Genomic DNA, 24,810 nt, shown 5'->3' on the forward strand with positions numbered 1-24,810 from the left:
ATCTATCATCTAGAAACCTGTATTAGCATACAGTATTGTCCTAAAATACTGCTGCGTTCACACTTAAATTAATTTTAAATTAACCTACTTTTAATTTAAAGTGTTAACTCCAAGAGTATAGTATCAATGGTATTGTCTGTAAGAGTTGGCATAGAGATCTAAAAAGGTACTGGAAATACTCATATCAGACTAAAATTGGGTGGTGTAGATTAATACAGAAGAAAGCATTTGGTTATATATTTTATAGCAGAAACAAACGAATAATAACTGCTCGCCAAAAAGAAAAAAAAAATAATCAAATGCTATAGTCAACTAAATGCAAAGATTTATTGTGAAAAATTACATACATAGTTGCATATTAATTTGCATATTAATTGGAATATTCAAAGCAGCCAATCACAAATGCAGTAAAAATCTTGACTGTGTAAATAAAATCAATAACCATAAATACCACACTATATCTTTTGCAATTCACAGATCAGTTGGGAGAAAAAGATCTCCAGCAATAAAAAAGTTGCAGCAGTAGGGTTCACATGTTTTCTGATTTTGTTATAACTTAAAGCAGGTGTTCACCCCTTACACAAGCAGCAACTGGAATTTTCACTTTGTTTTCCTCAGTTTTTTGTTTTGAAAGATAGTCATCCTAGAGCAACAAATCCAAAGTTTAACCTTAAAGGTAAGGGAATATCTGGAAATTCCCATTGAAGTATGTTCTCAACAGAAAGAGTAAACCCACCTCAGAGTTTACAGCCGACTTATATAAAAGGTCACTTAATAGAAAGAAAGGCACAGAGTTCCATATGCAATTTTAAAGCGCTCCCTTCTCATTAATACTGAAGGAAAGAAGATGATTTTACAGATTGAATAAATACTCATTGTGCTTGAAATACAAAGTGTATTCTATAACAAGTTAAGTTTCAGTTTAAGAAAAGATTTTTACATTACAGGCCACTGCTGCCATGGCATGGCATAACAACCTAAGGCAGATACATTATAGCTATTCCACAGGTCAAGCCTATTACATGTAATGTAAACTTTTTTTTTTTCCATCCCAGTTCAATCATTGGTTATATGCAGGCATTGTAGAAATTACAGTGGAAAATAGATTTGCTATGTTCAAAGACTGAAAAAGTTGAAAATTCTCCAACTCAGCACCTGCTAGCAAAATATGGACCAGATTGACTGTGTTGTAAACATTAACTTTGGTTGTATGAAATGCTCAGCCCTTAACAGTTTGGTTTCTGTGCTCCAGCCACAAAAAGCCTGAAACATGTTCGGCTGTGACAGACCTTCAACAGTTTTAGTTATAAAAGTACAATTCTGTAAAAGAACAAAGAAAAAAAATGCTGTACTAGTACAGTTTTAGTAAAATCTCATTACAGCTTAGCTTTTCTTTAACTGCAAGTCTGTTTTTTCCCCCCTAGAGGCTCAGGAAGCAGAATTTTAGAACTCAGCAGAATGTGAATGCTATAAAAACAGACTATAATCACCGACTCAAAGGTTTAATAGTGGTTAGAACTCCTCGCTTTCTCTTCATTTCACAGCTTTCTGGGAGATTCTGGCGATGCACCTCAACACCAGACCCATCCTCTGAACGGAAAGCTTCATTTCTCCAAGGGAAGACAGGCATAAGTCTGCTTCTGCCCACCTCTGGGCCAATTCTCCCAGAGGAAACCTCGTTTGGAGGTGGGGACATTTTCAGTCTAAGCTCAATAGCTTTAAGTTAAACAGGCAATTCAGTTTGAGTCATCTTTCAACAGGTCATGCAACGAGGTCTGATGTTTGCAGTGGGAGGATTAGGGTCAACCTAAAAAGAATATGGAGACTTTATTCAATTTTGGTCCAAATTTCTCACACAGAACTTTTCATCCAAAAGTATAAAAAAAACAGAACACATCCACAGAGAACTTGCTTGCTTACCTCAGAATAAAGAGGAGGAGGCCTGTTCCTGAACTCTTGAATATAAGCATAGAATGGCCCTTCAAGAATACAGTCCATGCTAGAATGATGTGGAGGTGAAAGGTCGTGTTCTGCCTCCTCTTCAGACACTACTGAAGAATAATCAGGAGGAGCTAAAAGTTGAAAAAAAAAAAAAAAGTTACTTCGTTGGTTTCATGAATAACACTACACAGATCAAACTCCCACCTGCAATATTGTTACAAGGTTTTTAGTGGTCATGCATGAAAAACCAATTCTTTTCCAATGCCATTATGTTGAGCTTTAATTTATGTGTAAAAGACAAGCAATGTGCTTGTAATGCCAACATATTACAGGTATAGGATCAGTTATCCGGAAAGCTCCAAATTACGAAAAGGCCTTCTCCCATAGACTTCATTATAATCAATTTTAATAATTCATTTTTAAAAAAAGAGATTTCCTTTTTGCCTGTGGTTATGGAACATACCTTGTACTTGAACCTAACTAAGAGAAAAAATTCCAGTTGGATGCAAAGCAATCCTATTGGATTTCATTAATGTGTAAATGGATTTTTTTAGTAGACTTAAGGTATTGAGATCTACGGAAAGACCCCTTATCCAGAAAACCCTCCCCCCCAAGTCCAGTGAATTCTGGATAACAGGTCCCATACCTGTACTACAAAATACAATACCTACAGATCTACCAGTGTATACATACACCACCAATAAAATGTAACATTGCCAGTTTAATAAATTATGCTAGCGGAGTGAAATGCAAACTCAAGTCTTTTTATACTTACGTTCAGGCTGTTCAGGTATGGTCATACGTAGCCATTCCAAATTAACACTATACTGACTTCCAACACTATACTGACTTCCAACACTGGAAGTTCTGCTTCCAAATGGGTGCAGTGGGATGGTACCAATCACCAATGGCAGCTCCAGAACCAAATCTGAAGAGCCAGGAATTGCAACACAAACCTAAAAGATTGAGAAAAAGATTTAAAACATTGTGCCTTTACAGTGAATTGATTGAATAGCAACAATTGGAGGCAGAATGCGATAGGCAAGTTAAATATCAGATACTTAAAATGTATAATGGGGGGGGGGGGGGAGAAAAAGAGTTTCAAGACATAAAAGCTGCCTTTCATAGAGCCGTAATCTATGAAAAAGTAAAAATGGCATTGTATCAATCACCACAAATAGCACCAACTAAAACTTCTATGATGCCATGGGTTAATAGGACAAAGCAATAACTATTAATGTCCAAAAAAGAACAAACAATCATATTCTCCCAATGTAAGGTTTCAAATGTTACTTTGTTTTTTTAGGGAGACAATATTGGGGGGGTGTAAAAAACAAAATAGATTAATACCTTCAGAGCATATTCCACACGAATAATCCGACACTGCAAGATGGAAGGACAAAGAGGAGGAATTTTTAGAGCACGTCCATGCCAAGTTTCCCTTTTTCCTGCAGGCACTGCATCCCCTGCCAAAGTGGCTACCACCGATTTCTTTTGCTTCATGGTGCCACGAGCAATGAAAGCCTGCGACTGGATGATAGCTGCCTTGGGTACCACAGCACGTGTTGTGCCGTTGTCAATCTCAGCAAAGATGGGAATAACTTCACCTACAAAGAAATACATATTATATTTTACATAAAGGAACCATAAAAGTTAATCCTTAGGCACATACAAAGATTAAAATCAAAGCGGTAGGCTGTAAATTTACTTTAAGAGGATGTAAACCCATTTGTCACACAGTGCCTTGCATGCTTTTACACAGGTCCATTGGACCACCCAGCTTTTACTACACTGTTCAATAGTCACAACTGCAAGGAAAGACAGGATACTACTTTGATAATCTGTCAAATAACGAACACAACAAAATGGTTAAAGTATAATAAAAAAATGTTCCTTATACAGCTATGGGATCGGTTATCCAGAAAGTTCCGAATTACAGAAAGTCCATGTCCCATAGACTCAATTTTATCAAAAAAATCCTTATTAGAAGCAAAACCAGCCTATTGGGGTTATTTAATGTTTACATGGTTTTATAGTAGACTTAAAGGAAAACTATACCCCCAAAATGAATACTTAGGCAACAGATAGTTTATATCAAATTAAATGACATATTAAAGAATCTTACCAAACTGGAATATATATTTACATAAATATTGCCCTTTTACATCTCTTGCCTTGAACCACCATTTCGTGACTCTATCTGTGCTGCCTCAGAAATCACCTGACCAGAAATACTACAACACTAACTAACAGGAAGAAGTGAGGAAGCAAAAGACACAACTCTGTCTGTTAATTGGCTCATGTGACCTAACATGTGGTTTGTATGTGTGCACAGTGAATCTTACGATCTCAGGGGGCGGCCCTTATTTTTTAAAATGGCAATTTTCTATTTATGATTACCCAATGGCACATACTACTAAAAAAGTATATTATTATGATAATGGTTCATTTACATGAAGCAGGGTTTTACACATGAGCGGTTTTACTCAGTATATTTTAATAGAGACCTACATTGTTTGGGGGTATAGTTTTCCTTTAAGGTAATAAGATCCAAATTACAGCAAGGTCCGTCATGCATTCTGGATAATAGGTCCCATACCTGTAATACATTTTCTTACATTATGAACATTGGGGGTTTACATTCCCTATATAGGTTCTAAGCCATTATGGTGGACTAAATGCCAGCAATCTCAACTAAACTTACATAAAGCCATTATGCAACCAGGGGCATTACGCCAATGAGGAAAGTGGAGACATTCACAGAAGGGCAGCAGAGCTCCACTGGTTACCAGATGCAGCAAAATGCCTCTCCTGGTAACTTTAAGAGGCACATTTCCAGTTTTCAAACCATAAATAAGGCTCTCCTAGCACACAGACAGCATAATCTGCACTAGCCTTGTGGACCCCCCTGAACCCCCTATGATGCCAAGAATGTGGGCGGGAGGGAGGGCGGCAGCAGCAGCCTCGCACAAGATCGCCCCTGTATGAAACTTTAGCCGTTCACTTTTAGAGAGACAAGATATTACAATTTCTGTATTACTTCTCACCTGGAGTATAGCCTTTTCGGTCTATCTTTGCAGTGACTGAGACCTGCCCTAGGTTACAGTACCAGGCATGTGCAATCTTTTCTTTGCAGCCTGCTTGGGGAGCCTGCAAAAATATAAAAATGAGGAGTAGTTAAATCAGGAAATTCATTTAAGAGACATACAAGCAGGTTGATCAGCTTCTGAATAAATTGACCCTAGTGTATGAGAAAATAAGGACCTTACACTGTAGGCTTCCCTGGGGAAGGGACTGATGAGAATGACCATAAAGTGCTACTTAAAATGTGTAATAATAATTAAACGACAACAGTGGGGATGATATCAAACAACTTCATGAACACACACCCAAAGTAAAAAGGTAACGTCTGGGATTTGGGGGCCTTAAAAATTCACACTTTACAGAATAAAAGGCAGAATCTGCTTGTTAGGATCCCAGCTACCCTAGCAACCAGAGTCACTGAAACTAGAGAAATGCAGACTAAAATGTTAAATAAATCATACAGAAACCCACTGGGGAAAATCTTACAGTTCCATATCTCCTTCATAAAGTACATTTTCAGTTGAAGCACCCTGTAAGTTAGTATACACAAACTTACCAAGAGATCTGGGGTGTTGATATCAATAGGTTCTATTACAGTGAAATCCTTCTTTACTTTCTTGACTGTACACCATGGACGATGCAACTTTGCCTTTACCCAATAACGAACACTTCCATGCTTTCCTTCAAAAGATGTTACCAAGGTCCTAAAGAAAATGACAGATTTATGAATTTGGTTTACCCATGATTTCTCAGAATCTGCAGATATTACGGTCTACAAAGCATTTCTGTGACATTTCTCTAATGGGGGAAAAAAAATAAATTTCAAGCAGATGAGAGGCTACTGAACATGGACACATACAGGACATACAGTAGATATAACCTTTAAGTAAGGTGGCTGGCAGTGTAAACGTTTATCTCCTTATGACTGGATAATATAGTATAAGAAGGGTCATCTCAGAAAGAAAAAAAAAAAAAAAAAAAAAAAAAAAAAATCTACTCACTCAGGCAGTTGAAAGTGGAAGGGAAATACATGCCTTCCTGGTGGCAGGACAGTAAGTGTGCCATTATCTGAAAAGGAAAACGAAACAGTTACACTTTCTGTATACAACAGACCCTTGGTTCTTGCAGCACTTCCTGCTGGGATTTTAAGTTAGCATCACAGCTTCCAGTTTTAAGTCAAGATAGGTCTTTAAATGTAAGACCAGTCACATGAAAGAACTTTAAACAGCTAGACTGTCTACGTGTGTGACAGGAAACTTACACCAATACACGTTTACATCCTTCATAATTATACATTCAGAATAACCTATATTTAAAAAAATAAATAAAATCTGTCTTTTTAACTGCAATACAACTTAGGTCAAAGTGTGCAAAACCAAAATATTAATCACTCACGGTATAACACATCACTGTTACTATTAGCTGGCCAATAATTCCATAAATAATGCTAATAATATTTGCAAAACAAAATAAACGAAAGACTTTTCCAAACACAACAAAACACATGTTTATAGATCGTAATACAGTATTGTGATGCACAAAATGTCAACTTTCCAACTTCCAGCTGTTGAACTTTAAGTTCCCAGTAACTACAAACAATTGTAGTTCAACAGAGAGGAGGGCCGAGTACAAGCAGTTACCCCTATAGCCAGTGCAAAGATAGGGAATTTGCAATATTTTTCCTAACTGCTGGTTAGACTAGGTATAGATGTGCTGCTAGTGTGACCTTGTGGTTTTAAAAACATGTCACAAACAGAGAACATCAAGAGGTTAGGATAGTTACAATAAAGTGTTTCTAGGGGCATCCAAGGGAAATCCCCTCCTCGTAGCTTTTCAGCTTCCGGAAGTCTTGATCATATACAGGTATCGGACCAGTTATCCAGAATGATCGGGACCTGGGGTTTTTTGGATAATGGATTTTTCCGAAATGTGATTCTTCATACCTTAAGTCTGCTAAAGAATTATTTAAACATTAAACAAACCAAACAAGCTTGTTTTGCTTACAATAAGGATTAAGTATATATTGGTTTGGATAAAGTACAAGGTAGTGTTTTAGTCTTACAGACAAAAAGGAAATACTTTACAAGTTTTGAATGATTTGGGTAAAATGCAGTCTATGGGAACTGGACTTTCCATAATTCTTATCTTAGATTCTAGCTAACCAATCCCATACCTGCATCAAGTTTTCAAGATCATCTTTGTTACAGGACAACCTTGTTTAGGTGCAGGCAGCCTTGGTTTGCTAAAGGAGGGATATGGGAGCCCTACTACACTAATTAATGGCACATTATGATGGCAGGGTACCCTGCAGAAATTAAATTCAATTTTAGGGGTAATAGAAGCTTCAAATAAAATGAATATCATGTCTGCCTGAAGCCTAGTGTACACCAGTCTTACAAGTCATTTCTTTATAAACAGGAGATAATGTGTAACAATATCACATGTGGGGAAAAATCTTATATCACATCTAGTTGCCTCTGAGTGGATATTTTAATTTTTTTTTAATAATCGTTGATAGCAAAAAGGGGTTCATATTTAAAGTGCAGATTGTGCAGCATGGATAATATTTGTACATAAAACATAACTGACAGGCTTTAAAGGTGTTCCTGCTCATTAGAGCTTACAGTCAAAAAGTAGAAAGGGGAAAGACTGGATTATTCTAAAAAGGAAATGCAACTCAGGAGGAGTTCGGTAGAAATAGTTACAAGCAGAACGGATGAGAGCATTCCCTCCTCACCTGTGTGCAGCAGGCTCTCCCGCAGGTTCATGTACTCCACTTCAGCGCTGTAGTTCTGAGTGATAGCGGTAGTGGAGCCAGCGCTGCGCGACTCAGTCCAATGAGCCTTGGCATAACCCCCGGCGTGCAGCTTCACAGACTCCACTTTGGCTTCAGCCACCAGTTCCAAGAGCACCTTCCCTGTCACGGTGTCCCCGCTGTGAAACACTAAAGGGGTATCCGAGTCGGCAGAGTCCAACTCAACCATGAATTTCTTTACTTTGTCAAAAATCATCCTGCTCGCTCTAAGCAACGCTCCGAAGAAATGAAAAGGAGCGTGAAAGCAATACTGAAAGCAAAATGCTCCTTGAAAAACAAACCTGTCAAACAATGACAAATATGCTACGGACGCCACGTCCTGTATAACCCAGAACAAACCAGCCCGTGATTTTAACTGTACCACAAAAGCAACATCCCTCACTTATATGTCATTGTGCTTATAAGGGCGGGGCATTTAGGGATATTCACAGGCAGGTGGACCAATGACTAATCCCATGGGCGTGTCTTGCAAGCAGCTGTTTAAGATTAATTGGTGGACGTCCGTATTGAGGTAAAGAAGTCCAAGGGTTCTTGTACAAAACAAGTAGATTGCGCGTGCGCGGAACGTAGCCAGCCAGCAGCTTTCACATGTACTGTACTATTCGGAAGGGGATGATACAGTGTGTATAGTGTGCATGTTTTGTGGTTTAACGCACCGTAGGTCAGGTCATGACTACATCACAGCTATAATGTTAGTCGCAGACTTGCAGTTAATATATGGAGTTGCTGCGTTAATATCTGTGATGTGAGTTAGTTGGTGCTGCGGTACAATTGCCACCACGTGGGATGTCAATATGCTGAAGTACATTGCAGTTTATAGTCGAAGTATTACAGAAACTAACAAATTAAAACAACAGAATAAGCGTTAAGAAAACAAGATGTGAAGTCAGTGGGTCCTGCTAAGTCCCAGGGTCACCCAAACTTGACAATAACTGCTAAGCTTCTTATGTGCCCTCCTTTATGGAAGTGGCCCTAAACTCTGGAAAACGATTTAGAGGGACAGATGCCAAGAGAAAGAAAAGTATAGTGTAGGGTAATTTCTTTATTTCCCACTGAGTTAAACACATTTTTCTTCTGATGGAAGATACGTCAGTTCAACCACTGCACAGTTAAAGCCTTAAAGGGCTTTCTAGATCAAATTTCTCAGCCGGAGGCAGAACACGTATAAAAGATATTTAACAAAAAAGATTCAATCAGCAAAATGAATTTCAGTCCCTTAGGAGAAAAGGGTTCCAGGAACCAGATATCAGTATTCTGTGTGTGGAAAGTAAACGCTGTGTGTGTTGCTTACGCCCACACGTGGTTGGATTGTACTGTACAAGTATCACTATGACACTGGCTCCTGGAATTAAATAGCCGTCACTTTACAATGTAAATAAAGGATTATTTCATACCATTCTAGGGCTGCTGCCATATGGTGTTCAGTCCCACTCTATAAGAATTAGTTTGAGTTAATTACATTCCCTGATCGAGTGATATCATGAAACAAATACTAATTCAATGTTAAATCTTAATTACATTTAGGGATGCACCAAATCCTAGTGCCTGGCCAAACCGAATCCAAAAAAATCGTGAAATTTTGTCACACAAAAAACAATTCATCACGCCCTCCTGCATGCACAGGTTTTTTCCCTCTTGTTTCCCTAATTTCCGTATGCAAATTAGGGTTCAGATTCGGTTTATTTGGCCAAATCTTCTCAAAGGATTTAGGGTTCGGCCGAATCCTAAAATAGTGGATTCAGTGCATCTCTAATTACATTGGGAAGTTTGGGTAAGAAAAAGTAGAAAATAACCCTTCTTTTAAGGACAAAGCAGAAGCTCAATATTCAATCAATATTTTGATGGAAGCATTCCGTTCTACATCTGGTGCTGGTGGGGGGAGGCTGGTCCAGGCTCCAGCTTCTACTGGGTTGTGGCTCTTCAGGACTTTCATATGAAAATTACTAGTTTTTCAGGTTTCCCTCATCCATTAAATGTTATTATAATTAAGCGTGCAGGCACACAGGGTGATTTGTCATCTGTGGTAAATTTGCAATACCACGGGGTGCAAAAATCCCTTCTCCATGCCTAACCTTCGGATCTCGACAAGTAAAACATATTACCCATGACGATCCTGCTTAACAGGAAATTTTCTTCTTTTGCATTTTTCTGCGATTAGCTGGACTGCTGCAAGCAATTAGTTTTACATGCAGTGATCTGAAGGTTATTTGGCAAGGGGAAGGTATTTTGGGGAGATTTGTCATCTGTGATAGCACAGATTTATCACAGGCAGCAAATCTTCTTATGTGCCATTACAGGGACCTGTTATCAAGAATGCTCGGGCCTGGGGCTTTCTGGATAACGGATCTTTCCATAATCTGTCTTTTCATACCTTACAATCCACTAGAAAATTAAGTAATCATTGAATAAATCTGATGGAAGGCTGGTTTTGTTTCCAATAAGAATGAATGATATCTTAGTTTGGATCAAGTGCAAGGTACTGTTTTATTCTTACAGAAAAAAAATGGAAATAATTTTTAAATATTTAGATTATTTGGATAAAATTGGAGATGGCCTTTCCATAATTCAGATCTTTCTGGCTAACTGGTTTTCGGATAACAGATCCCATACTTGTACCCTTAAAAGGCCTGTGGCTAGCTGTTTTTCCTACTTCCAACCAGCCTTATTTTTCACTCTTCTTTTCTACACCTATTAACCTCCATTCTGACATAATGGAACCCATTTAATAACACAAGTACTGAAATGATTTTAAATTAAAAAAAATGAAAGGAGGGAGCTCATTATATCACATTGGGTGACTGCACTGGAGCAAAAATATAAATAGGCACACAATTCTAAAATATAACTACAAAACTGTAGAACTTGGAATATACAAATTTGGTTTCTGATTCAGTTTGGTATTTTGATGAACCTTTGGTGAAAGATTCAATAAACAAGATTTGTAATGGCCAATGTAACAATATCATCATTATCATTTTTATAGTGCCAGCAAGTGCTTTGGATTTATGTATAACAAACAAAGTTGTTACAATGATTAAACAAATAGAATAAAAATAGGATTACTCCCATGAGTTTACAATAGGGTTGCCACCTGCCCGGTTTTGACCCGAACAGCCCAGTTTTTTTGAAGGGCTGCCTGGGTCAAAACTGCCTGCCCAGATTTCTAAATTAGGAAAACCGGGCAGGATTTTCTATTACTGTCATAGCCCTGCCCCTGACATCACTACTCCACCCCCACAGCATCATTACCCCGCCTTGTCAAGGCCCCACCCTCTGCCTGGGTTGCACCAGGCGAAAAGTTGGCAACCCTAGTTTACAATCAAAAGGTATCAGATTAAAAACAGGTATAGGAACTATTATCTGGAATGCTTGAGACATAGGGGTTTTTGAATAAATCCTTCAGTAATTTGGACCAGCATACCATGAGTCTGCTAAAAAATCATTTAAACATTAAATAAACTCAATAAGATTGCTTTGCCATCAATATGGATTTATGCAGTTTAGTTAACATAACAGGTACAAGGTTCTATTTTATTATTACAGAGAAAAAGTAAAAATAGTTTTTTTAAAAATTAGATTAATTTACTTAAAATGGACCCTATTAGAGATGGCTTTCCTGTAATTTGGAGCCTTCTGTATAATGGGTTTACGGATAAGTACATATCATACAACTTCCTATAGAACAGTCTCAATACAGTTATATGAGTCTATAAAAATAAATTTCTAGACAGATAAAAGGAAAAACCCAAAACTGTACAATCTATGTAGATAGACTGTATATTTATATATTTTTATTGTATAATTTATAAATGATCACTGTGTTTATCCCTTGTAATATTTGTGGTGCTTTATTAATAAATATCTATATACATACAATCTGTGGCACTGGCATTGGCACAATGGTAGTATTACGCTGGTGCCTTAGATACATTGTTGGGTGCCACTAAACGCATCAAACGTTTACTAAAGAAAAAAGTCCACAAGTGCATAGAAAAGACTTTTCCCCTGGCACTCTCAGACCAGAAGTGAATTAGAATTTATCTCCCCAGTAAAAGCAAAACAGCCTATCAATAATCTGCTTCCTAGCCTAAACCAAACACACCACCTAGCGTCCATATAAAGGAAGTAAAGTAACTTCCTGTTAAGACAAATTAAAACAAATGGTTCTGACATTTACTTTGGCACAAATATAATCCCAGCAATATTACCACTGGTCATCGTCAGTTCCCTAATGTATAAATCAGTCATGTATTGTGGGAAAGAACTGACCTCTGCCTTTAATGCTTGTAGGTCATTCCAGTTCGAGTATGCCAGAAAATATTCACACAAAAACAATGGGGCACAGGGATATTCAAATTTAAAGAAAAAAAAATATATATATTTTTATATACAGTATATAGATAGAGATATAGAGATATATATATATATATACACAAAAATAACAAACAAACCGCACTCTAGGTCTTTTGTCAAGTGAAAAAGGTTTAAGTGATGTTTATTCCAACGTTTGGCTCCTAACTCAAGCACAATAAATCATTTTATTGTGGTACCCAGTAACATCTAGTAATATAACTGAATTGAGCAACCATGCAGCAACTACAAGGGAAGTGGCTCTAACAGACGCTTGTTTTTATAGCTGTGTTTTTTTTCTGACAGGGCAGTGGTACCATTCCCATAGTGATCCTAAGGGCACTGGGGTGTTTTGATCAGTAGTGCCCACTAATATCTCTAGTTGTCACAATAACAAAGTCTGTGTAGCAAGTCAGACTACTCACTGCACTACAAGAAACTCTAATAAAACAAAACACACATATTGACTTGCTAGGGACAAAAAACTAGGAACGCGCTGCTGTGGGCAAAAGGAGCCAAGATTGGACAATCATGTGCACTGAGCAGTTGCCTCTTATTGGACCAAGGTTTAAAATGCTGTTGGTATTGAGCTCACTTTTGATTTACTGTATCTTTTTATAAAGACTTGGAGGATGGCAATGTATAAGCACTTTCTGATTCTAATACAACTATTATGTAAAATTACAGCTACCTATGCCAATCATGGAACTAAATGAGGCAAATGGAACTGTGGTTACTTGTGGATAAAAATTTAGCTGCAACAAACTAAGAAAGTCAGCAACAAGAAGGACCAATACTCCTGTATGAAGTGGTGTAGATTGATGGAAGCAGTGGTTAATACTTCAATTTACTTCAAGTATAGTTTTGACAGTCAGTCAAACTACTCTGGATCATTTATATTTTAATAAATTGTGTGGGGAATAGGAGGGTTCACCTTAATGTTAACATCACGCTATGCGTTTTCTCCGGTGGCAGAAAAACTACCCAGAAAATGCCAGTCTTGCCTTGCCCTGCCTGTCACTGAAGACACAGGGTAGATTTTGGAGAGAAAATTAGTGATGAGCAATTTTTTTGGCAGGCATAGATGCCGCATTTCTCAATTTTTAAACACATTTGCCTAGAAAAAATGCCCATTCACATCAATGCTTTTGAAGAGAGAAAATTAACATGGTAATTAGGGGGTGTGGCCACAAAATGTGCATGGTCAAAAATTTCAATGCACTCTGCACAGCAAATCTTTTTCTCCCTCTTTCTATTTCCAAAATGTTGGGAGGTATGAGAAATCCTACTATTGTTTATATACAGTAAATAAGCTGCAGTGCAGCCATGGGGGCAGTCATTCAATGCAGAGGTTACATAGCAGATAACAGATGTACTCTGTAGAATACGATTGTATTCTATTACAGAGCGTATCTGTTATCTGCTATGTAACCTGTGCCTTCTCTCCTCTTTTAGATTTGAATTGGCTCATAGATACATAGCAGCTTGTTTATATAAACAACAGTAGTCTTTCTAAAGCAAACACATAACTTTTACCAGTGCAGGGCAACAGTACATTGTATTTGATTTACTTTAGAAACACTTAAATTTTTTGCTCTTACTGTTTGTCAGGACTTACCCTGGTGGTCTAGTGGGCAGCGGGGTCCTCCGCCGCTCCTTCGGCTTGGACGCCCACTGCGCAGATCCTGCTCACTTCCTGGTGCCGCGCACGCTCGGTTCTTAAAGGCGCAGTGACGCTGGCGTGTGACGTCAGCGCGCAATGGCGCCAAATTCAAATGTATTTAAGGGGAATTTAGGTTTCAGCAAGTTGCCCGTTGTTAGGTTCAAATTAGCTTGTTCCTGGGTGCTATTACTTGTGAGTCCTGATTTATCTACCGTGTTTGACCCTTGCCTGCCTGATTTACTACGCTGATCTCTCTAATCCTGACCTTTGCCTGTCTGTTAACTCCGAACTCTCCAATCTTGATCCTGCTTGTCTGTGACTATTCTGACATCTCCAATCCTGACCTCTGCCTGTCCATTGACCATTCTACGCTATCTCTATCCTGATTTTGGCCTGTCTGATTATTCTACCTGCTTGTGCTGGCCCAGGCTGCCGGTTCCTGGTGGCTTCCTATCTTCCAGTATCCTTGTAAACAGTCGTGCCCCATTGCCTGCCAGAACTTGCACCTCTCGTTAAGTCCAGGTGGCATCTGAGTAAGCCGAGGGCTCCTCCCGAAGCCAAAGGCGGTCACTTAACTGGTGAAGTCGAGCCGAGACCAGGGTGCTTGGTTTCTGTTCTGGTGTAGGGTGCCGACCGTGACACTGTTACTTTAAGCCACAGGTTTAAGCTGATGCATGTGGTTATTTTTCCCAGTTATTTCTGCTATTTATAACCAGTTATAGACACATAAGGAAATAAGGTATCCAACACACTTAATTAAGCACTTAATTTAAGCATGTTTGAAGTCAACTTTTTAACAGTTATTTTCATGTGAGTGTAAACTGTTTTGGGCAGGGACCTCTTGAAGTGGTCTCTGATGAAGAGGTCTCTGATGTGCAGTGACACGAAACGCGTCAGACCTCATGGCGCAGGGTTGAACAGTTTGTTAATTTGTTCAATATTTAAATAAAATGAAGTTTTTTTACCAATGATTTGATGAGCAAGCGATTCCTTGATGTGATCCGAAGAGTGCGATGTCCAGGAATTTGGTGTGTGCAGGGACCTCTTTACCTCTCCTACGGTTACTAGGGTTTTTCTTCTGTTTTTTTGTCTATAAATATGTTCAATGTATACACCCATTTATTGCACAGTGCTGCAACATATATTGGTGCTTTATAAATGCATGTTAACAATGATAATATTAATGTTGATTGGGCTTTCTATTGCCATACATATTATATGCATTTTTATATGCACTTTTGTCTAACAAAATAAATATGGGGTTTATACCTGTACCTGCTCACTCAGTGCACAGCATTTTCTCTGTCTTATTAAAACAGCCATAGCCAAGTTATTGTCTGTACATATACAGTAAATGTAGACCAGATTGTTCTAGATCAATGTCTGGCCCAATGACCCACATGTCTGGAGCCCCGCTTATTATAAAAACAAACATGTCATCCAAATACAGTATGTGTATGGAAATATTGCACATATCCACAGTACACTGATATCAGTCCAATTTAGAGGGGCACCATAATAGTTGTATGTGTTTGGCCAACTTAAAGATTTATTATTAGATTGCTTGCTACCTAGAAAAATAACTGTTCTCTCTCAGTTCTTGTGCACATTTTATAAAATCTGTGTGTAGAGGGATGGATGGCTCTGCGCAAATAATTGTTTGTGTAAATTACATTTTCTGTGCATTCTATAATTTGTTGAAAGATCTCGTGTATGATAGCAGATCCTGGAGAAAAGTGATTGAATGTTGACCAAAAATAGTTATATATTTGGTTGCATGATACCTGATGTTGATAAAATATAGAAAAAAAAAAAAAAACTCATGCCCATTAAGTTGCACCTTTGGGTGGCAGAGGGTTTAATTGTGACATTGGCACATCTTAGCTGTGTTCCTGTAAAGGGGTCACCCCTAACTGGAATGCTCCCAGCCAGGGCACCCACAGGGCCTTTAGGTTGTGAATAAATCATGATGCACGTAGTTGCAATGAACCAAGACGAATGTTTATTTTGCAGCTTCTCAGGGGCAGACTGGAGTTAAGATGGACCAGAAACTTACTGAGTTAACAAATTATTAACATACACTTCTCAGGAAATCCTTTCACAATTCCCCTGTCAAACACACTCAAACAGCATGTCTCCCTGAAGCCTCCAGGACCCCTATTATACAGAAGTGGACAGGCAGAATGGTGTTAGACGTTTAAAGGGACCTCTTCTTGGAATGGCTCTCCCCCTTCCTCTCTGCAGTGTCTGCATACAGTGCCCAAGCTTCCACTGGACTGCTGGCCCAACTAGGTTGCCACTTACCTAGTTCCTACACACTTTCTTCCCTGTCTGGCACACAATTGCCGAGGGCAGCACCCCAAACCTAAATTCCTTGTTGGAACACAAGCTGTCCTTGCTAGCTGGCCCTAACTAAAGCTCCCCATAGACGAGACGATTCTTCCTTCCGAACGACCGATTTTAGGGAAGCCAGACCAATTATCGTGGGGTTAGTGGTATTCGAACGATCGTACATCTTACGATTTTTCGGCCGACATCTGTCGGGAAATTGATCGGCCAGGTCAAAAAATCTTTGTCGGTCCCAGTGCAATCTCTCTATGTTTGCAGGGCCAAGCAGGCAGCTCCCCTTTGTTTTCCTGGTAAATTGGTCTTTTTAGTTAATGGTAAATTCGTACGATCGTACGATCGTTCTGAGAAGATCGTGGTCTCACGATCAGGATCTGATCTTTTAAAAATCTCAACATCTATGGCCAGCTTAACTCTCGTGCCTTACAATCACTAGCAAGGATCTGGAACACACCTGGTCTGACTCATTATTGTCTGTTTCTCCTGTGGGTGATGTTAGGCAAAAGAAGAAGTGCCTTAGCAAGGTACTGCCTTATACAAGTTCCTGAAGGGGAATTCCCCTAGATGCCAACCTTAGGGGTTGGCACTACCTGCTGGCTGAATTACCACATGACCAAACAATTTACACATGAAAAATTATTATTAGGTTATTTTCACATGTGCAGATGGCGGTGCATGGCACGAATATTGTCCAATATCGGAAGAGTGGGTCTGGCCCGCAGGGGGCCCTTGAGGGTCGGGCCCACCGGGTTTTTCCTGGTATCCCACCAGGCCAGTCCAACCCTGGTTACAAATGTATAGGGGTGACACTGAGTTCACCTTAAATTAGAATCTGAAATTCCATACATATTATACTGTACCAATAATATAACAAACTGTTTACAGGTATCCCCTACCTAATTACTCCATGTTTGTGATCTATAAATAACAGATTACATGTTTTTCTTCCTGCCCCAGAACCAGGAATCTATAATTATGCACAGGTATTTTAAGCTCTTCCCTTTTAATTTTGTAACTGTTTGTAGATTTAATGTATGTCCTTACATAAAATGTATTTTTGTACATAATGCACTCTACACCTTTTTGACGTATTGAATAAAAATTTTAGAAGGTAAAAAAAGATTAAATTATAATCACTTATCTGACCAGTGCTTCTTTTAGCAGGAAACTGCTGGCTTTTTTGGTTTTTTGTCTTTGTTTGCTTTTTCACTCTACTGCTCATATTCATCCGGTGAGAAGAAAGAAGAAGTGGAAAGAAGGTCGCTCTATGGTGTTTGCTCTGAAGGACCCCAGCTAGTGCCTGTTTTGTGCTAACAGCAGCACCGGCCAAGGGTATAAGGTATAATCACTGGAGGGGGGTGCCTAATATTTGCCACCCCCCAATGATTTAATAATTCTCTCATTTAATTAATTTGGTTCTTGCTGCTATGAACCCATGATCTGAAAGATATTTTATGTGACTTAAGATGTTTCATAAATAAGAGGAAAGGTCTGTTTACAGCCAAATTAACTATTGTTCTTCCAGCAGAAATGTGACAATGTGTCCAACTGATATCTGGCCCTATTTCAACAGGAACCCCAGCAGTAATTATAATTGCTTACCTGAGACACCTGTTGATCCTGTTAACCGAACACTGCAATGACCAGGGTCCTACTGCAGGAGAGCAATGCCACCATCTTCTTTTTAAATATTTCTGCTCCAGTCTGGGTGCACATTCACAGTAAAGTGAAAAGTGAAACGTAAGTAAAAAGCTAGCTTTTCACTTTATAGTGCTTATACACCTGGCTCAGGGCTGAAGAGGCAACAGAAGGTACCCCAAATCAGAGCAGTTTCTAGCTAAAAGGAGCACAGGGCCTCAAGAAAGCAGTTCTATTAAATTTGGAGTGCCCAATAGTGATGTGCGGACAGACGGGTTCGGGCTGAACTCGCACCTTCCAAATGCCGGTTTCTGACTTCCAGGATGAACTTTTATAGACACGCGCCTCTTGCCCCGCCTCTTTTTAGCGGTCATAGGCTGGTGGGGTCTATAAAAGAAACCCATAAGTAGGGCGGGGGCAGGGAGGGCTGGTGTCAGGCGGGTGTGGGTCGGGAAAGCATGACCCGCCATCACTAGTGCCCAACATTTTCCATCCCCGAATGATTATACCTTTCTTTATACTTTAAGAACAGGAGTTATCTTCCAGCACACTACCTTTGCTGTGTATTAACCAGGTGCATCAATCCTTTAAAGGTGTAACGCTCAACTTGGATAAATTGCCATGAATTGTAGAAAAGAGAGCACTCAACAAAGCAGATTACTGCTGAAGTGAGGTTTTATTTCAGACTTGCTGACTGTGTCAGCTTTATACTCCTTTAAATTGTATGTTCAGCTTTAGACTGTAAGCTGCACTGGGGAAAAGACTACTCACACAAAAACTACTAAAATGAACCACTAGGAGTTCCAAAACAAGGTGAAAAGAAGAACCATGTGAAGCTGTCTCACTGGGAATCAATGCCATTAGCTTTATACTTTCTCATTCACTAAAACTACATTTAATCCTTTTAAGAAACAATTGTGTATATACACACACACACAGTATAGTGGATGTAGACAAAAATATCCACAACTACATAACTCACAATACAGAAAAACCAAGCTTTTTTGATCTTAAAATAAAACATCCATTTTCCTAATCTGAATAAGGGACCCTCATGTTTTCTGCTACTGGAAAACATGCGGGGTGAAGCAAAACACATTTTATAAAATGTTAGAAAACATTTTTTGGAGCAGTTTAAATTGTATTGTTAACATGCTTCTGAGTTTCGGGAAAAGCAGAGACTGCTTCAGAGAAGTTTTTTAATTCTAGAATTACTTTTATTTTAGTCTTTATACTGTTAAACAACTCAGTAATAGCTGGCATCCATTGTGTGGGTAATGATGGCTAAAAGTATCTCTACCCATAACGTACAGTAGATAGAGAAGCATAAATAAAGTGTCCTAACCAAATGTCAAAGCTGCAGTGAGCTCTATTATTAGTATTAGTCAGGGCCAGAACTAGGGGTAGGCAGAAGAGGCACTTGCCTAAGGTGCAATGATAGGGGGGTGCTGGGCAAGGGTCTTCTTCCTACCCCTCTGCCCTCCACTCTGCAGCTCTCCCCTCCCTGTTTGCCAATGTCCCCACCAAAGCCCTCCTCTCTGGATCCAGGAACTAGTCTATTTGCCCCTTTAGAGAAAGTCAAATTGAAGATGCTTCAGAAGGGTTTTTATTTTGTCTTCCTCTAAATCAACTAGCAAGTTTATCTTCTGAGTTAGCTAGGAAGCTTTCCATGTAGACAAAAAATTGAAACTTGATGAATGTGTGTTTTTTTTTTTAACCTCAGTTACAGTGTTACTATCTATGCATTTTTTACAGGACACGCAAACATTTTATTGGCCAAGCCAGGGTAATGCTTTACATATACACTAGCTCCACCCTAATGTAACACGTAATATATAGACTGTACTTTTGCTACTGACACAGAAATAAACCCTGGAATTACTTGCTACATTGCACGTAGCATATTATCAGTCTCAAACCAGGCATCAAAAGTCACCAGTAGCAAGCTAAGTATATTAGAAACAGAAATATGCTTATCTGGATACATTAAGAACAGGAGCTCATTATAAGATTTTTCAAAGTCAAGTACGTCAGATAGAAAGAGAATCCAGCTATCAACATCAGTGAATAATGTAGTGCAACCCATTTTGAGCATGACACAAAGAAGGATCCAAAATGTATTGAAGCCTGTTGCCTCTGCTCGTCTGAGATTAATTACTTGTAGTAGTGTTCTGACTATTATATTAGACATCCATTCACTCCAGCCTTTTTTTTTGGATAATTACCTGCTTAATTTCTTTTTATTTTTACACTGTGCTGTTCCTTTAAAGGGGATCTATGGTCGAAATCTATAATATTTCCTAGGCTTTGAGGAATGATTATAAGGTTATTTGTAATTGCAATGCATTATTTTTTTTATAATAGCGGTTACCTTGTCTGTCAGTGTATTCCCCCAGAACCTGCTCAGTTCACTTGTAAATAAAACCTCACGGCCAGCGGCCATCTCATTTCCCTTACCTGCCCACCCACCAATGAAAAAAACAGCAGGCTGAGCACACAGCTGAGGGGGAGACTTGGGAGAGAGGGGGAAGTCTAGCACAAGCAATGAAATAACGCACAGTGATATCACAGCACATTACTTGTTTTTTACTCCCACTACACTGTGATCTCCATGTGCTCATGCAATGTCATCCTAGCATTGCAGCGAGCACAAGGAGATTGTGCCGATTCGTTACTAATCGCTGCAATGCTTCCTGCTTTTTATGATGATGCCCGTCCTAGCATTGACCGCCTACTGTTTTTTCATTGTGGGGTGGGCGGGCTAGGCAGATGAGACAGCTGCTGGCTGTGAGGTTTTCTTTACAAGTGAACTGAGCAGATTCTGGGGGAATACACTGACATGCAAAGTAACAGCTATTCTAGCATCCAAACCGTAAAAAAAAAAAAAATACATTGCAATTACAAATAAACTCAAAGCCTAGGAAAGATTATAGATTTCGACCATAGATCCCGTTAAAGCAGATTTGCTTCCATTCAGCTTCAGTAGCATTAAAGTGGACCTGTCACCCAGACACAAACATCTGTATAATAAAAGTCCTTTTCAAATTAATCATGAAATCCAATTTCTGTTTTTTATTAAAGCATTCATAGCTGTTGTAAGCTCATTTAAAAATTTCAGCTGTCAATCAAATATTGTCTGCCCCTCCTCTATGCCTCAGGCATAGAGGCAGGGCAGACAATTACTTTCACTTTCCATTCAGCACTTCCTAGATGTCACTGCTCTCCATTTATTCCCCTGTTCTCTTCACCATTTAATTGTGTAGCCAGTGCATGGGGATGGACATCAGGTCCCCCATTTTGGTGCACAAACAAGATTCTTGATGCAAAGCTTTTCTTAATAACAGTGTCCACAAAATGGCTCCTGCCTGCTTGCTATAATTATGAATTCCCAGACTGAAGGAAACAAGGATCAAATAATTTATACAGTGTAATTAAAGTTCATTTTGCTTGACTAATGTGATAAAATAGGATTTTGAATTTGTGTGTGTGTGACAGGTCCCCTTGTTCACGCTAAAACACTTTTTTCAGTTCAGTTGGTTTCTTATAGATCACCAGAAAAAGACTTTTTCCAATTTTACTTTATATTTGTGAAAGGTTTTCTAATATTGAAGTGTAAAGTTTAATTTTTTACCTTCTAAACCAACTCGGGGGGGGGGGGGTGCCGACTCTTTAACTGTTCCAAATTGATACATTTATTATCTTTAGCCCTGGCAGAATCCCTACATTTCATTAAAGGCAACTGTTACAATAGTAGCTGTGGAATATTAGCTGAGAAATGTATCAACTAAATGTAGCGAATTGTAACAGTTCAGAATGTTCCTGGATCACTGAGCTGCCAGACTGAAACTAGAGACTTGACTTCCCCAAATAATTGCCACAAAGTATGAAGCACAGAATAGGCAGCAATACCATTGTAACAATAAAGACAAAATAAAAAGCATACATGCAAACAAAATGGTAATTAAGTAGAAAAGTTTGGACACCCTTCCACAGCGCAGAGTTGCTTGTACCAGCACAGTCTACATGGAAGAGTCGTAAGGAAAAAAACAGCCTCATTTTAAACATCAACATCTGAGGTATGCAAAACAGCATCTAGACAAGCCAGAGGCCTTGGGAGTTAGAGCAAGTGCTCTGGACTGATGCAGTTAACATTTAACTCTATGCCTTTTTTTAAAAAAAAGGAGCAGCATCTGATGAAAAAAAACAAAACACCTTGCTAACTGTTAAATATGGAGATACATCTGGTATGCAGTGGGGTTGTGTGGCAGCCAGTGGTACAGGAAAACATGCAGTATATCCTTTAACTTCTGAGTGGGGCTTTATGCTATATATATATATATATATATATATATATATATATATATATATATATATATATATATATATATATATATATATATATATATATATATATATATATATATATATATATATATATATATATATATATATATATATATTTCCCTGAGACTTATCAACTCGTTACCTTACTTAGGGTTTCTAGAGAAAAGTTTAAATATATATTGATTATGCCAACTTGAGCCTGTTTGAAGAAATATTTTCCACATCCAGCAGAGAGCATTGATTAGGAGAGGCCATAACTGTTTATAGTCTGGAGAATGATATCAGCGGAATGTTTTTCTCGCAGACAGTTTTTCCTTTATTGGCCTCCTGGGTGTTTCTTAAGTGAAAGTATGAGCAGGCAGTTCAGCAAAACATGTTTACTTTGTGAGGCCTTAAAAGAGCCATAATCATATGCAAAGGTACAAAGCGTATGTGTATTTATATAGAGTATAGTAACAGCTGTATGCAAGGATGTACTGTACACATCCACAGTGGTCCCAAAGGCTGAAGAATATTTTCTTCATAAACCTGTTTTACAATGCTAGCCTCAGCTTAAAAATGCTTATGAGGACATGAACAAATTTTACTCATTTACATGAAAGAAAACACTAACAGTTAGGTTATATTTTCTAAGCAGTGATGTACATCTGGTAGCATAACTTATAGAACAGAATTTTGTTGTGCTGTCCTCACTATAATGTAAATATAGTCTGACCTATGTCAGCCTTTTCATAAATATATTACATACAGTATATAGGCAAGGTACTTCTCATAGGAATTTATGTTTCCTGTCTGTAGAATAGTTTAAAACTATTCTACAATTCATATTTCTGGCAATGCAGGGCTGGTACACTAACTTCTTGCTCACTGGCATACCAGATTTTATTTACTTGTATTAAAAAAGTTATAACATTTGCAGATATAAGTTTGTATAAAGAATGGAAGTTCCCATCTTTGTGGACAAATGCAATCTCAACTTGTAATGTAATGTAATTGCTAGACCATGATTGCTAAACTATGAAAACATATTTTAGCTTGGCTAGTACATACAGTAGGTGGTCAGGAATTTTAGAAGGTATTTTTCCCCAACAAGTAATTTGGTGTTAGGGCTGCTAGATTAGCAAGAGATTCATTTATAGTACCAACACCATTGTGCACAGGTATCACAATTCCCTTGGTTCACATTCTGTCACACATTTAACACTACATGTAACACAGAATTTGTTAGTTAAATGTTTATCAGTGAGACAACATGTTACAGGAATGTAGCGGTAGCTTGCAGGAGCTTATGTACAAACATTGGTGCTAAACTGCACCAATGCAGTTACCAATAGCAACCAATCATATTTTCTTTTATCAATTTAGCACCTATTTTAGTGAATGCCCTCTGCAGTGTTAAGCTGGCCATAGACGCAAAGATTTGATCGTATGAATCTTTGATTTGTACGATTAACGGGCCGTATGTGGAGTGTCCCCACATTTTTCGTGCCATGGCGATCGGCCGTTCAGACGATCTAACAGGTTAGAAAATTTCTGACGGCTACTGATAATATCTCTGCATGTATTGCCGATCTGACAATATCAGTGGGAGACTGTCATCAGCTTTTGTCGGACCTATCTTTCATACAATTGCTGTCAGGGGCAGAAGATCAGCTGATCTGTTCTTTTACTACTGAATGGTTAGTGGCAGGTCAGGAGATGGCACATCATTGTGAAGGTAAACCTGCACGTCTATGGCCACCTTAACTCTTTGTCTCCTCCTCTACCCCCCCCCCCTCAACCTAGGCTAGCCAGGCACTGATGCAGGACTGCAAGGCTGTAGATATTTTATTAGTTGAGATTAAAGCTGGCCATATACTTGAAGATCCGCTCATTTGGCAAGGTCCCATGATATCAGGCTGGTCTGATTAGTAATGAATACAGATAATTACTACATGGCAGCACAGAAACCAGTGCAACTAGCAATCAGCCCTGTAGCATCAGCTTATATTACAGGCCAAATTATTTTACTGCTTGATAATTTGCAACAACCCCTAAGATAGTTTCTCAACAGCTGCTCAGAGCCCACTGAGCATGTAAATGTGGCAGACACTTTCCAAGATGGTGACCCCCTGTGACAAGTTTGAAGTCCTGGATCATTGCTGCTATTGAGAAGCTGAAACTTTAGGCTGGTGCATTAAATTCAGTATGTAAAATTTGGCATTTTTAACCATATTCATTTTTAGTGTTTAGTTCTCCTTTAAAATATTAGCACTTTCTATCACTCTATAGAGAAAATACCTTGACTAAATTAAACAATATTGCACAGTATTTGGTACATAATAGTACTATTGCATGGCACCACTTGGCCTCATTCCTTATTAACAACAGAATAAGGGAGAATCTGTGCTCAGCCAAGCAGCGGTTATAGAGTGAATGCCTCAATCCTCTTGTATAGATGTACCGTTCATCCAAAAGTATCAGTCTTAGAGTTAGAGTGTAAGAGGAGAGCACTCAAAATGCAGAATTAACTGCTTAAAATTATTTATTCCAGTCTGTGTCTCACAGACTGGAATAAATAATTTCAAGCAGTTAATTCTGCATTTTGAGTGCTCTCCTCTTACTCTCTAGAAGACTGATCCTTATTAAC

The 24,810-nt window shown here is 38.6% G+C and overlaps 1 protein-coding gene across 2 annotated transcripts in view; it reads right to left on the bottom strand.

Annotated features, from left to right (window-relative positions):
• Positions 1-308: 308 nt before the first annotated feature.
• arrdc2.S (arrestin domain containing 2 S homeolog) overlaps positions 309-24,810 on the bottom strand; it is a 30,790-nt gene continuing 6,288 nt past the window's right edge. The window contains exons 1-8 of one of the 2 annotated variants that reach the window (XM_018232159.2): positions 7,763-10,316; positions 6,027-6,093; positions 5,582-5,729; positions 4,989-5,091; positions 3,292-3,548; positions 2,717-2,897; positions 1,921-2,072; positions 309-1,807 (exon numbers count right to left, since the gene is read on the bottom strand). In XM_018232159.2, coding sequence (XP_018087648.1) covers positions 1,754-1,807; positions 1,921-2,072; positions 2,717-2,897; positions 3,292-3,548; positions 4,989-5,091; positions 5,582-5,729; positions 6,027-6,093; positions 7,763-8,036 — 1,236 coding nt within the window. In that variant the 5' untranslated portion in view covers positions 8,037-10,316 and the 3' untranslated portion in view covers positions 309-1,753. 2 annotated transcript variants of the gene reach the window in all.

This window comes from Xenopus laevis, chromosome 1S (genome assembly GCF_017654675.1).
Source record: "Xenopus laevis strain J_2021 chromosome 1S, Xenopus_laevis_v10.1, whole genome shotgun sequence".
Classification (NCBI taxonomy): domain Eukaryota; kingdom Metazoa; phylum Chordata; class Amphibia; order Anura; family Pipidae; genus Xenopus; species Xenopus laevis.